Raw genomic sequence first — 16,223 nt, forward strand, 5'->3', positions numbered from 1 at the left:
GCTTTCCAACAAGGTTTCCCATATCATTTAATTCAAAATGTCAACTAACAGAAGTCTTTTCTAATTTAAGAATTTTAGTTATTTTGGCTATTCAGGGTCTTTTTCAGTTCCATACAAATCTGATGATTTTTGTTCTATTTCTTTTTAAAATTCATTGGAATTACGATGAGGGTTACATTAAATCTGTATATTGCTTTGCATAATATGGACATTTGAACTACGTTATTCCTTCCAATCCATGAACATGGCTATCTTTCTGATTCATTGTCTTTTTCAATCTCTTTCAATAATGCTTTGTAGTTTTCATTATAGAGGTCTTTCACATTTCTTAAGCTTACCTAGGTATTTTATTATTTTTGTTGTAATTGCAAAAGGAATTGTTTTTTCCATTTCTTTTTCTGAAAATTCATTGTGATTAGTGTACAGGAATGCAATGGATTGTTGTACATTGATTTTTGTATCCCGCAACTTTACTGTATTTGTTTATTGTTTCAAAATGTTTTTTGGTGGAGTCTTTTAGAGTTTTCTATATTCAAAAAAATCATGAAACCTATATAATCTTATTAACCAATGTCACCCAATAAATTTAATTTGAATGAATAAAGAATTTTAATTAATGGTTTAAGAATATTTTTTGTGACAAATGTGAAAATCTTCATAGTTTCATATTTTATTATTTGTTTGCATTTATCAGAGCTACTAAACTGAATTCTATATTTAAAAATAGACCCTACTTTTATGTTATTACTAAGAAATATCAGAAACATTTACTTTCTAAGAATTTAGTATTTTCTCTCAAAAACATTATCACTCTATCAAAATATAATACATAAAATCACAATTTGTTCATTGCTAGGACTTAAAATGATACATATGAAAACATATGTATATACAAATATTACGAAGCGAAACTCGTTTTATTATAGAAAATACTTACAGTGAATGACATTTAGGACAATGAAGTTTAACAGACTGAAAAAGTCTTCTGGGCTTATATGACCTCAGTTTTGCTCGGATGCGATATTGATGAGGAGCTTTTTGCTTCAAAATGGCACATATTGGGGTGTTCTCCAAATATTGATGATCTGTAAGTACTACAAAGAATTTTTAGATTAAGGTATAATAACCTACAAGAATAGTAAGTATATTCATGACATATATTCCCCTGAAAATTTATACAATAAAATCCAATCAATTTGTATTGTCAACCTAGTTAATATTTTGCCACATTTAATTTATCATCATCTCCAGCTGTCTTTATCTCTTCCTCTCTCCACATATACATAAACCTTACAGATACATAATTAATTTGTGTGTGTGTGTGTGTGTGTACCATTTGGAAATTATTTCGATATCATGCTCCTTTATCCCTAAATATTTCATTATGTATTTCACAAAAACAAGAAATTTCATTGACATGAGAGTATAATTTCAACATCAGAATTTTTAATATTGATGTAATATTAGCACTGAATCAACAGACTTTATTCAAATTTCTCCATAATGTTCTTATTCAGCATTTTATTTCTGGGTCAAGGATCCAATCTGAACCATGTATTTCATTGACTTTTCCTGTCTTTGGATTCCTTCAGTGTTGAATGGTTCCTCAGCTTTTCTTTGTTTTCCATGATAATGATGTATTTCAGAAGAGGCCATTTATTTGGGTGTGCCTGGCTTTGCTCATGATGAGACACAAATTACACATTTTTGGCAGGAATACTATTATATAAATGATACTGTGGTCTTCTCAGTGCATCACATCAAGAGCATATGACATCAGTGTTTTCATGCCTGGGGATGTTAACTTTGCTCAGTTGGGTAAGGTGGTGTTCAAGAAATTTCTCCACTATAAACTTATTTCTCCCCTTTTTAACTAATAAGAGAGTAATTGGGAAAATATAAATATCCTAATCTTACTAAACATTAAAGATTCCACTAGTTTAGGGCAAATTGGTGATTCACAACTAAATCAATTACTACTATTATGGTTGCAAAATGGTGTTTTTTCTCCTAACTTCACCATTCTTTTTACATTTATTAGGTACCCTTTTAATAAAAACTTTCCATTCAACTTGACTTATTCACTTGTTTTGTTGTTTTATTTACTATCCACATGAAATAATAGATTCCTACTTTATTCAATAAGTTCTATTCCATTACTAATAGTTTTTATTTTGATGCCTAATTTGTACGAGATTTGACATGTTTCACCATTAACTGAGACTTTCTTCTCTCTCTTGCACAAGGTATTCCAGAACCCTAGAATATGCTATTTCTCCTAGGGGCCCTGATTCCATTTAAGGGGGAATATTATTTATAAACCAAGATCTATGCACTATGTATGTTCAATGCAATGGGGTACCATTGTTTCTATGGTCTTTTGTTGATAGAGCTAGGACATATATGCACACATGTTCACACACATACTTACACACATTACCTATATATATGTATGAATATGTGAGTGAATACATATATATGAATACACCTCTAGATATATTTCTGTATCTATCTATAAAACCATGAACACATACTGACACTTCCAATTTCAATACAGTACCACACATTTCTTTCTCTGGCCTTCCCCATTTCATACTTATATATCCTTCCTCCAATTATGAAAACTTATATTTTATAACAGTATATTATAGAACATTAAAAGACTTGTACTTAAATTTTTTTCTTAAATTTTTAAATCTTAGCTGAATTAACAGAAAGAGGGCATGTGATAAATTATTATCATTGTTAACATAAAATTAAAGTTCTGGGGTATATTGTAAAGAGCTGTTTTATGAATGCTCCTAAATGCATAAAGTGAACTGATTAAAATTAATGTCATACTAAGATATTTTACATTCTCAAACTAAAAATAAGCCTCCTTGCACTGTTAAATAGTATATGTTTTATAAACCTTACAGATACATAATTTTAAATACATATTTAATGTAAAAAATATATCTTTCTGGGTTCCCTTTTATGTGAGTTAGAATGAGGTAAAGGAATAAAAGATAAATATAGATATGAGTATTTCTGGCCTCAAGGATATCTGCTCTCAATATTTGATGGAAAAGAATTTGTTGATATGTGTAAGAATAGGTTTTATATGCTCGCTATTGTGCTCATATTTCAAAAATGAAACGTGGTCTTACTTGTAGCTGATAGTTGTTGACATCTTTCTACCTCATATAGTGATACTGATCCAGAGCCTATAGGAAGAGAAGGTAAAAGGAATTATACAGTTTTAAAACCTATTAAAAATTCAATGTGGCATTAAAAACTATAAAACATTGCTGAAACTGAAAATAATCTAAACAACTAGCCAAATATGCCATGTTAAAGGATGCAAATGCTCAATATTGTTAATATATTGATTCTCTCCCAAATAATCTATAGATTCAATATAATCCTAATCAATATTGCAGAGTTAACTGTAGAAAGAGATAAGCAGATTCTATCACTTAGGTGGAAATACAAGAATCTAGAATAAATATGGACAAAGAAAAAAATTGGAGGACTTATACCCCATGACTTAAAAGACTTACTAAATCAAGACAATATGGTACTTGTTAATGAACACCTAGTTAATGATATTCATTCTGAAATGTTTAGAAGGTATACTTATGTCTGCAACTTACTTGAAATGAGTAAAAAAATGAGATAGAATAGACTGACAGATTAAGAGAGATGGATGACCTAGTACATGGAATAAAGGTTAATCTCCGGAGAAACAGGTGATGAGTATTTGAGTGAATGTTCACTGTACAATTGTTCCAACTTTTCTGTGTGTTTGAAAATATGTATCATATTTGAAAATTAAAATGTGAATGAAATAAAAGGGAGAGGTGAATAAAATAATAAACTTACTGAATTTAACAGGATGATTTGATGAACACCATAAAATAGAAGTTTACTTTAACAAGAAAACAAAGTAGTGAAAAGGCAGTAAGTTTTAATAATGCTTTCTAAAATGAATTTAAGACTTTAAAAAGTATACATTTGTAATAAAGTTAGCTTACATTCTATTACATATAAAATAGTATATTATGTTTTTATAACTTATAGGGCATCATATACAAACACATGCACTATTTGTCCTTCTTCCTCAACATGATTAATAAGCTGCATAAGAATCCATGGCAAGAGAACATGAACGGACATGTTTAGCTGGCGAAATATAATTTCAATAAATCTGATTACTTAATATCTGCCATTCTACATGAAGTGAACACAATGGCAAAAACTTTAAAATTAGTTAAATAATGAGAAAATATGTGTAAAATAGATACAGTCTTCCATAAACTGATAAACAAGAGATAAAGAACCTAACAGAAAATCAAGAGCTGACAATTCAAAGAAGGTGTAAAAAGGGCCAATAAATATATGATAAAAATTTTAAGTTTCCAAGTTCTTGGGGAAATTAAGTATCAACTTTATACCTGCCAAATTCTTAAAAATTACTCATATTGTTAACCTCCATTGTGCTGAGTGTCAGGAAAGAATATTCTCCTACAATGTTATTTGCATATGAATCCTATGACATTTTGGCATATAATTTGGCATAATTTATAAAAACAGAAAGGCTTAGCCTTTTATTCATCAACCCTACTTTTAGGAGTTTATTTTAGAGAAATAAAAGCATGAAAATACAGCTGTTCAAAGGTGTTTATTAAAGCATTATTTGTAAGAACAAAACACTGGAAATAACCTGAACCTCTATCAAGTAAAAAATGGCTGAATTAATAATGTTATATTCATATTATAAAACATAATGCAACGATTAAAAGAATAGGTTTGAGCTCTATAAATTATCCCAGAAAAAGTTCTATGATAATGCAACTGGTATGGTGGAGGGGGGTGTCCTATTTTTTGTAAAAATCGTATCTGTTTATGTACTGGAATACATATTTGTATGAACATGAAGTTTTTGAAGGAATCACACTATACTATTAACATTACCTCAGGAAGTGGGCCTAAAGGCAGGGGAAACCTATGTAACTTGATATTATGACTTGCATTACTTTTGTAATTTAAAATTAATTTTAAAATCCTTTCAAAAGGAGGAAAAGAGATTTCAGGAAGTGTCATTACAAATTATACCATCTCCAAATGACTGTCAATTGAGCTAAATTGGACCCCTAACAGTTATTCAAGTGATCATTACTCAGGCTAAAATGCCATCACCAAGGTGCTAGGAAATGTGGAGAGTTTTGGCAGAAAGAATGAAGAAATAAATTTAAAATATATGCAAAAAAAATAAAAATAATATAGCCTGCATTGAAATCTGGCTGGCTTTGCCTTCAGTTAAAAGCTAAGTAACCCTGGGCAAATTATATGACCCTCCCCCCTGACCCTCACTGAAAGCCTCAGTTTTCTTTCTGTAAAAATAAAATAAGCCTCATAGGAGTGCTGTTAGGATTAAATAATAATGAATGTAGGCACTTACTAAGTGTCTACGAAGTCATGCATGTTAATTTAACGTTTATCATTACTGGATTAGAAAGAGAGTAAATGTCTATGAAATGATTCTTTGGATCATAGCAGAGGAGTTAGGCTGTAAAATACAACACACACACACACACACACACACACACACATACATACACGAGATAAAAACATGACAGATTCTAGGTCCCAGAATGTACAAAGAGCTATTAAGACAAAGTGGTAAAAGAAAAAAAAAATCTTCCAAGTTGAGAGTTTTAAAATTTCAAACTCTCATATAGATAATAACATAAATGCACAACCAAGTGTTTATTAATATCTTATGATTAGGCATTTGATTAATTCAATAAAACCTAGAAGTCATATATACATCTAAGATCTGTGATCAAAAAATATTTAGGCTGTTTAAAATAAAGCAGCAAAAACAATGTTTCTTCCTTTGGATACTGACATACAAAAAAATAAAAAATAAAAAGATGCCTAAGGGAGTAACACGGATTTTTAATTAATGAATAAACAAGTACAGACATATAAACATATATGTAAAAAATACTATCTATATCACAAATCAAGTAATCCCTACTATCCCTATTTGAAAATGTAATTGACAATAAGGGAGAAAAATGTTTACCATTCTTGCATAGGACGCAAATAAAGATTTAGTGTGCTCCTTTACAAGGAACATGGATTTAACAAAAGACAGGAGATAGAAACAGAAAGATATTAAAATGTAAAATTAATGTTGATAAAGCCATTTTTTACTTGGCAGAAATTAAACTGTCAATGTTAAAAATTGTCTTACTTGTTGGAACGCTGTCCTCACATTCTGATTGACATATACCATCTGTACCCTGATTAGCTGTCAAACTTGCACATTCTAAAACCCTGTAAGTGAAAGAATATAAGTTGAAATTGCATAAAACAAAGTCAATATGGTCAGTTTAATTCTACATAGAAACCAAGAACTCACTAAAATTGCATAAAAATTTCTGTGTGTATGCCGTCCTCGGTAAAAGGTTTATGTATCTGGAGTTCCAGGGGCCCCCAAATTAAAAAAAAACAAACAAAAAACTGAGTCTAGAAAGATACAAGTTTAACAGTGGGATGATGAAATACTGTGAACAAAAATAAGTTGGTAATTTAATAGATAACATTCTCAGAACAATCTCACTCTAGATTCAAGAATTAAATATTATGCTGCTATATATTAAAATATGAGAAAGTAGTAAAATTGATATGATTATTAAAATAGCTAATATAATTAATTTTAAAGTCATTGGTTTCGATATATTAGAATTTAGAAAATATCTATATCATTTCAATATAGTGAATGGAATATTTTCTGTATTTCTTTGAAGATATGCAGAAGATGTATTTTTCTTTCTCTAGAATCCTGGTCAAAAATTTTCTGTACACAGAGACAGTAGAAATACATAAGGAAAAATAACTTGCATGTATAGCAAGATTTAAGGTAATATTCACTTTCTGGAAACATCTAAAAAATTTTAAAATATGATAGCCTAAAACACTTCTATTACCTATTATATCAGTAATAGGCACTTTAGAAAGGCCAATGTTATTTTCCACGGCAGGATCAAGTATGTTTGGAATGCCAGATATGTATCAAGTTTTCCAAACTGCAGCTAAGCTCCAGTTTCCACTCTTTGTTGCTGTCCTTGGAGAATGTGGCAAATGGCAGAACAACTTAAGCGCAAGAATAGACCTAAGTATGTAAGTGGAAACCTTAGACTATATCCCTAGCTCTGCTACTATTTAGCTATTTGAACCTCCAATCACTTGATTTCTATTTCATCTGGTTGACTTCATTAAAAAAGATAATGCCACAGAAGTTGCTAGGATCAATTACAAGGAACCTCTTAAGACACCCCCTCTTGCCCAAGCCCAGAACAGCTTTATTTGAAAACCAGTTTAATTAACACTTTATTTACATTTCTTAAATAGGCATATAATAAGCTTACTTTTTCAGTTGATCCACATCAGAGTTGCCTTCTGGCAAGACTCTGATTCCCCGACCATAACTGGTACCTCCATGGAGATGAAACTCTAGAGCTAACAACGTTGCCTGGTTCGCTGAATTCACTGATTGAAGCTTGGTGTGGAGGCTATAAATTCTAAGAAAGCTTCCAACCTAAAAAGAGATTATCTTTCTTAGAAAATGGAGAAAAACCAAACAATTTCTAGTACTCAAAACATTCAACAACCATATGGGACAACTCCAACACCCAAGGGCGCTGACCAATCAAGAAGATACTGACTGGTATGTTATACTGGTGGGGTGTGTACTGAATACCAGTTCCAAAGACACTGTACCAAAACCAAAATGGCTGTGTTAATACATATGTAAGACATATTTCCACTTCAGAGATATTAAAGTATGACATAAGATTCAGCCTTAGCATTAGTAAAATATAGTAGTTAAGAAACAATTAGCTCTTTAGAAATAATTTAAATATTCCACATAAACTCCCATGAATTTAATTTTAGGTTTAATATTTTTAAAGACCAGTCAAATTACAGCTCTTGGGTCATTGAAGGTGAAACACAATTATTATTATGTGTTTTATAATTATTTTTAAATTGTATCAGGATAAGCCTGGGGATTGAAAATACACTATTTTAACTTTTAAATAAAAAGGTTTAATATGTCTGTGTATTTATAAAATGTTTAGGCAAGGAGATAACTTAAAAGCAAGATTTAGGAAAAATGTTACGGGCAACTTAGGCTGTAAAATGGGTTATATATATAAGTCAATTATATTTACTTTATAATTGTATTAACTGTCCTCTTTATCTAAAAACACCCCATATTTTTTCCTGTTCTTGAGCAATAAAAATGTGTTTTATGGATTTTGGTAAAATAATGCAATTTTAAACAGCTGTCTTCAAGTGCTGATAAGAATTCATTTGTATCAATGTCATCTTCTGGGATATCTTAAATTAACATGAAATGGTTGAGACAGGTTGTCTCAGAAAAGTAAAATGTGATGTCAGTGTATATTATAAAGTCTAAAGTTACATTACTTTTAAACAGACAAAATTCTTTTCATTTTTCTATTACCTTCCAGATAAATATGTCACTATCTTTAGAGAAAATGAGGCACTCTATATTTTAATTGTGTGCTCACAGCACCCTCTAGTGAGATGAAGCAGACAAAAAGGGGATGGAAAAAATCTGAAAAAAACTGACGGCATTCTTTGATTTACTCAATTACCAGCAAGTATTGTTTACTTCATCTTTACTGCATGGAAAGCACTGTCCGGCTGCTGTTCAGGAGTCGGAGAAGGAAATCAGGACAAGTAAAGGGAACAAAAAGACATATAGAAACATCGTAGGGAAAGAGAAGGGCATTAAATAGTGAAAGTAGATCTAAAATGCAAATCTTTTTCACTTATAAAAGAAGTCTGTATTTTTAAAAGACTTTAGAACTAACGTTAAAATTACAATTTTTTTGAAATAAACTAATCAATGTAGAGAAAATCAGGGAAGAGCATCAAAGATACGCCTTCAACAGTCAATTGTTCAATGTTCTCTAATGCGTCAGAACATGTGCTCGCACACAGGCATGGAGAAATAAGAAAGTGCAGCCATCACCTCCTAGACCCCGACTATAACTAACTTATTAATTAGTGCTTATTTGTAACACAATGTGCAAGTGGAAATATCTCCTCCTCCAAGTACATGTATTTACAAAGAAAAACTGGGTACTAAAATTCAGTTCTAAAAAATTGCAATTCACTTTTAGTTTTCTTCCTATAAGTAGTTTGTATAATTTCCTATAAGTAAGCTGTATAATTAACTCCTTAAAGGTGGAATGGGAGCTATTTGCAGTAAAGGAAACTATTTCTTCATACTGGTTAAAAGAATTGGTTCTGGAAACAGACATTGTAGATTCAAATACTGGCTTCACCCAAAGAGCTGTGAATTCTTTGACTTAAACTCAGTGTCTGTTTTCTCATTTATAAAATGGAATAATGCTAGTACCTACCACATAGGATGATGCTAAATACAGATGGAATGCTTAACAAATGCTACTACTATTGTTGTTATTGAAAAAAAATTTCTTAAAATATTACTAAGCAAAAAATACCATATGTAAATAGTGTACTTTTACCTAAAACTCAGTGTAGAGTATGTGCACACGAAGATATACAATTTATGATAGTAGGGGTGGATCAGTAATTTCTTAAACTAATAAATACAAAGGCTAGCTTTTCACCAAAGCAAAAATTTACAAAACTTAATGTTTAAATTTGCAAATATTTTATAAATCCTTTGTCATTTTAAAGCAACAGATCTTACACACTATATTTTCTTTATTTTCATAGTAAAGTGCATACACCTTTAAAATATTCAGGAAATGTTCTTTACTTTTAAAAAGCTGTTCAAGCCATTATATTTTAATACACTAAAAATGTACTTTGAACATATATTTTACAGATTAAAAAAGAAAGTATAAATTTGGAGTTAACTTTTAGACCTCAAATATCATGTATAAACGTGATTTACCCCCAAATTTATAAAAATAAAAAATAGCAGGCAGCTTGCTACTCAACATTACCTTCAGAGATTTTGCCACTAGAACATGGTTATCATAGACTAAAATATCTACTGTCAAATTCTGCAGCCGATGGATGTGACTTATATCACCATGAAAAACAAGGTCTTGTATTAAGACTCTCCAGGATGGATACGGTGGCCGGGTGCCATCCCACACCTGCAATAAGAGGTTAGAGAAAAGTTTAATCATCGTTTTGTAAAACTGTGGAGGCTAAGTTTTATTTGCTGCCAATATAACCTCAAATGACTGTTAAACTTTAAATATGACATATATTCTTTTCTGATTGTAAAAGAACTGCATACGGACAATATGGAAAACATAAAGATCAGACTACTATGATGGTAGAAAAAATATTACCAAATTGCTGAACTCTTATATTTTTTTCTTCTGTATATGTATGTATTTTTTAAACAAACTGGTATTCTACTTTTCATTTCTTAGTATATTATTGAGCAATTTACCAGGGAATTTAAATATTCTTCTTTAATGACTTTCAATGGCTTCACATTATTTTAGGGTATGGATAGAAACAAATTTATTAAACTAAAAATTCCTTTATCGTTCATTTGAGTAGTTTCAAACCTTTCATGCTATTTTGAATAATTTAGTAATTATCACCATATATAAACTTTTATGAGCATTTCTGCTAATATTCTAAAGTTGAAATTCTTAGTTTTTAGGAATTCTTAGTTTTTAGTTTGTTCTGATTTGGAAAAGGCCTTTAAAAGTACAGATATGAATACAAATGAATAAACATCATGGGTTCTAGGATAGGAGAAGGTATGCTGTATTGCTCTGTTAAGGTGCTCAGGAACATGGGCACAGGGTGAGTGTGTATGTGCTACTCCATTCTGAAGACAGGAGCCAGCCTGTGCTGTGCTAGGTAGGGTTTTAAGAGATGCCCTGGGCTATGTAATGCCATATAAGCCTATGACAGGACATTTGGTATGAAGTGGGAATGCCTCTGCATGTCAGAAGTTTGGTGGACAAAAGTAAACAACTATTTAGATTAAAAAAAAAAAAACACACAAAACCCCCCTACATTTCTACAGAGACATCTGCCAGTGTCAGGCTACAGAGGAAGTACTGAATGACGACGACACTGCCAAACTACAAATAGCGATTATGAGTCTGTGTCACACATTCCGTTCCCTAAGTAATTCAAAGAACCAGCACAACTACCTTGGGAGCAGTAACATCATATGCCACACTTTTCTCCACTTGGAAGTTGTTCTTAAGACTGTTTTTGTGATTTTAAAATAGCTTTTCAGATCAATCCACAAGTCTTTTGGGGGAGGGTTTGGGAGGGTGGTATTGCTATATTGCTTTTAGGCTCCAGTTTTAATTGCCTAGAAGTCAGACTTTTAACAATTTTTCTTTACCAATTTGAAATGTTATTTTTATCATGTATTGAATTACTATAGATATAATACAAGACCATTCCTGAGTTTCCTAATCTTCCCCATTGATCAGTCTTACTATAGCTTTAATATTATAATTACATAATATGTTTTAATATCTGATATGAATTCCCACTTAAGTTTTCTTTGGTAAACCTTTCTTGTTTCATTCCTGATCATTTAATGCTTCTAATAAACTTTAGAATTATAATCAACTTAAAAAAAGTTTTAAGTGAGATCATCCGTTATTTGTCTTTCATTGCCTGGCTTATTTCACTTAGCATAATAGTCCCCAGTTCCATCCATGTTGTCGCAAAAGGTAAGAATTCCTTCTTTTTTACTGCTGCGTAGTATTCCATTATGTAAATATACCAAAGCTTTTTTATCCACTCATTTACTGATGAATGCTTAGGCTGTTCCCAAAGCTTGGCTATTGTAAATAATGCTGCTCTGAACATAGGGATGCATATATTCTTCTGAGTTGGTGTTCCAGAATTCTTTGGATATGGGAATGCTCAATCTCACTAGCAATCAGAGATACAAATTAAAATCACAATGAGAGATCACCTCACACCTGTCAGAATGGCTATCACTAATAAATCAACAGCAAGTGCTGGGGAGGATGTGGAGAAAAGGGAACCCTAGTGCATTGTTGGTGGTAATGCAGACTGGTGCAGCCTCTATGGGAAACAGTATGGAGTTTCTTCACAAAATTAAAAATGGAACTGCCTTTTGACCCAACAAGTCCACTTCTGTGAATATATCTAATTCTATTTAGCTAAATATTTTCATAAGTATTTTTTAAAGAGTTTATTTATTTATTTTTAGAGAGAGGGGTAAGGAGGGGGAAAGAGAGGGAAAATACATCAATGTGCGGGAGAAATATCAATCAGCTACCTCTCCCACATCCTCAATCAGGGACCTGGCCCGCAACCCAGGCATGTGTCCTGACCGGAAATTGAATTGGTGACGTGATTTGCAGAATGATGCCCCATCCACTGAGACACACAAATCAGAGGCCTTTCTATAAATGTGTTTAACATTTACTAATATGATAATATAATTTTTAACATTTATGGAGATGACTGTATTTTGCTGAAATTGAACCATTCCTGATTTCTAAAAATAAACATTTAGGGTTTTATATTTCTAAATAAAACCAGGATGTATGTTCCTGTTTTGTGCAGTATCTGAGCTCATAATCATACTAGTAGTTAAGTCAAAAAATCTAATTTTTAAGCTAATTTAAATTTTAGAAAAGAAAAAATTACTTAATGTACTTATATTTATGAACATATAAGTTAAATATAATATTTAATGAAGTTTAAACTCTCTCAATATATGTAAATATATCTTTGTATCATTCCTAATTTAGAAAACTCTTTCATCTTCTTAAAAATCAGAATAACCTAATTTTGTCTTTAAACTTTTGAACTTATTTATCAATATTTTTCTATTAAAAAAAAGAAGTCATTAACTGTATTTAACAATTCCTCCATATCCTAATTTTAGGAAACAGGTATTTCCTCTTGGGAAATGGGTACTTTCATACCTGAAGGTAAATTTAGCAAGAGCTATCAAAATTTCAAATACTCGTAATCCTTGAATCAGCAATTCTATTTCTAGCAATTTATCTTCACAGCTCTATGAACATTCAACTGGAATGTCAAATGTTTAAGTCAACTTCCTAAATGCATCTATAGGAGGCAAGTTTAAAAACATGCTATACACCCACATGACAAAAACAAAGCAGTTGAATAGTGTCCCGCCCAAAATTCATGTCTACCCAGAACCTACGAATGTGATCTTATTTGGAAACAGTGTCTCTACAAATGTAATTAAGGTAGTTAAGATGAGGTCATACTAAATTAGAGAGGGTCCTAAGTCCAATGTGACTGGTGTACTTATAAAAGACACAATGAGAAGCCCTTTTGACAACAGAGACTGGAGTGCTGTGCCTGGCAAGCCAAAGAATGCCACAACCACCCAGAAGCTAGGAAGAGGCAAGAAAGGATCCTTCCTGAGCAAGGCCCTGCCAAAATCTTGATTTTGGACTTCAGGCCCTCCAAACTCTGAAATAACACATTTATGCCATTTTAAGCCAACCACTTTGTGGTAATTTGTTATGGCAGCCCTAGGAAACTAATATAAGGAACCTTTATGATGGTAATGTAGAAAAATTGCTGCTATAAAAATAAGTTAAAAAAAGCAAAGGCAGAGTAGTGTGTATAGTATGCTATCATGTGTATACAAAAAGAAAAAGTATTTACAGATGAATTAAAATATGTCTGAAAAGATATTCAAGCCCTGGCTGGTGTGGCTCAGTGGGTTGAGCGCTGGTCTGAGAACTGGAAGGTCATGGGTTCAATTCCCAGTCAGAAGACCTGCCTGGGTTTTGGGCCAGGTTCCCAGCTGGGAGCACTCAAGAGACAACCAACTGATGTTTCTATCAAACATTGATGTTTCACTCCCTCACTTTCTCCCTCTCTTCCCCTTTCTCTTAAAAAAAAAAAAAAAAAAAAAAAAAAAAAATTCAAGAAACTCACTTAAGTGGTTACCTAGTTTTTAGAAGAAGAGACTGAGAAAATGGGATCAAAAGAAGAACTTGAGGAGAGAAACTTTTCACTACATATTTAAAAATTATTAACACTATATTCTTGATAAATTATAATCATAATTTATTCTCTTTAAAACAACAGTATGTGGGGGAATATTGTCTGTTTTACCAGCCAAGTTTTTGGTTTGTAACAGTGTTCAATTTACATATTTATGATTCTAGTCAAAAGAATGTGTTCTTTAATGTCTCTTTTTGAGGAATAAATATTTACAGTAATTTTTCTATGGTAAAAGTACTACCTTAAGATTCAGTCAAACTGTTTTTATTGTTAAATTACAAATATCCCAGAGTGATTTCTATTACATTTGAGTTTGAAAAGAAATACACAGTTGCCAATAAAATAATATTCAAATTTTAACCCACTATTTTATTTCATAATATATTATAATACTGGTGATAGGAATCTAATCAGCTAATTTTAAAAAAATGATTTAAATTGATTTCTAACTCCTGAGTCAAGTATTTTATGCAAAAAGAAAAAATAAGAAAAGATCTTGACAAAAACTCCTATGTATTAATATAAATTACATAGTAAATTATGGCAGCTTTAAAAAATATATAATAATGGCTGTGATTTTTAATATAATATTCAGTCTTGTTATTAGATTAGTTATACACCATTCTTCTGCTCTTTCTATACAAATAATTAAGTGGTAAAAATTATGATAGTCTCTTTAATGTAAAGATTTAATGGTTTGTTATTATTTTTGATCTCTAAACCATATTACAAATTAGATATTAAAAAAAAACTACCTACCAGCTCTGGTTTCCAAATGATTTCAGACTGTTTGAGAACAAACAAAACACTAAAAAGATGATGCTGTGGATATCCAAGAAATATAAGGATTTAAAGTAAATATAGTTTAAGAGTTACTGATCAGAAAGTAAGTTGTATAAATAGAATAGAAAAAAATGTGGATTAATGTTAGTAGGTTTACAGATATAAGAAATAGTGATTTTAAGGCAAACTATTGGTGTAATATATCTACTAGAATAATTAAAATGAATGTATCAAAGGGACCAATATTAATATCTTATCCAGACTGAGACAAGAAATAATTATCCTATATTCCATGCTGACCAGACCTCATTTGGAGACGTCTGGCTTTGTTTTTAAACATAATTTTATTTTATTTTTTATTTTTCTTTAAAACATAATTTTAAAAAATCACTTCTGGTTTGCAATGGGAAAATCAATTTAGGAGGAAAAAAAAACTTAATATTTGACTTCCTAGAGATAAAGTGAGTATCATATTGCTGTATTTTCTTTTCAACATGTTTGCTATGTAAATAAAAAATTTTTAGTATATAAAAGCTGCATTAATCACTAAATAGAATAACACAGATATCTATCTTAATAAGTATATGTCTACAATGTCATTTTATACTCACAGAGTATTTCATAATACCTAAATATTTCAAGTAATTAAATCCCTGTTATTAGTATCTGAGTTTTTTCTAAATTTCATTACTGTAAGAGATATAAGATTAAGTCTTTTAAATGCATGTTTCCACATTTTAATTAATGTAAAATAAATTTATGAAAATAGAATTGTTGAGTCAGTATACAAAGACTTGATATTTATTTTAAATGGTCCTTGAGAAAGTCTTATTGATAAAATTTCTTACATTTACTTCTGAATGCTGTATTTTATTTTTTTTTTATTTTTTTATTTTTTTTAAATATATTTTATTGATTATGCTGTTACAGTAGTTCCAATTTTTTTCCCCTTTACTCCCCTCCACCCAGTATCTCCCTCCCCCAGCATCCCCCCCCAAGTCCATACCCATGGTTCGTAAAAAATAACTATCCCTCCCTCTGAATGCTGTATTTTAAAATAACATTGACATGAAAGCTGTTTTCACTAATCTGAAAAGGTTATCTATAAAATTGAGAGGCTTTTGTTATGTTGCTTTAGAGAGAAAATGTAGACTCAGGCATGTCAGCTAAAAGGGGGCTGATTTTATCTCAGAATTTGAGAATTTACTAAGGAACCAACAGTCAAAACAGAGCATATACTTCTCTCCACAGCAGAGGGCTTGTTATTAGAAATATTCAGTAATTAGTAAATGCCCATTTGTTAAGAATCTCACATTGGGCACAAATTATGACTAAGTCTCTTTTCTACTTTTGTTAGGGTGAATTTATTGTAGCTTCAGCTTCAGCGTTTTCATACCTGCCTT

General features: G+C 31.0%; 1 protein-coding gene across 2 annotated transcripts in view; it reads right to left on the reverse strand.

Moving 5' to 3' along the window:
- Positions 1 to 16,223, reverse strand: part of POT1 (protection of telomeres 1) — a 69,440-nt gene that overhangs the window by 14,717 nt on the left and 38,500 nt on the right. For both annotated transcript variants that reach the window (XM_090286782.1, XM_090286781.1), the window contains 5 exons: positions 10,023 to 10,178; positions 7,422 to 7,591; positions 6,245 to 6,327; positions 3,150 to 3,206; positions 938 to 1,094 (listed from right to left, as the gene is read on the reverse strand). In XM_090286782.1, coding sequence (XP_090142908.1) covers positions 938 to 1,094; positions 3,150 to 3,206; positions 6,245 to 6,327; positions 7,422 to 7,591; positions 10,023 to 10,178 — 623 coding nt within the window. The remainder of the gene's footprint in view (positions 1 to 937; positions 1,095 to 3,149; positions 3,207 to 6,244; positions 6,328 to 7,421; positions 7,592 to 10,022; positions 10,179 to 16,223) is intronic.

This window comes from Furipterus horrens, unplaced genomic scaffold (genome assembly GCF_987537825.1).
Source record: "Furipterus horrens unplaced genomic scaffold, mFurHor1.1.pri manual_scaffold_9, whole genome shotgun sequence".
Classification (NCBI taxonomy): Eukaryota; Metazoa; Chordata; class Mammalia; order Chiroptera; family Furipteridae; genus Furipterus; species Furipterus horrens.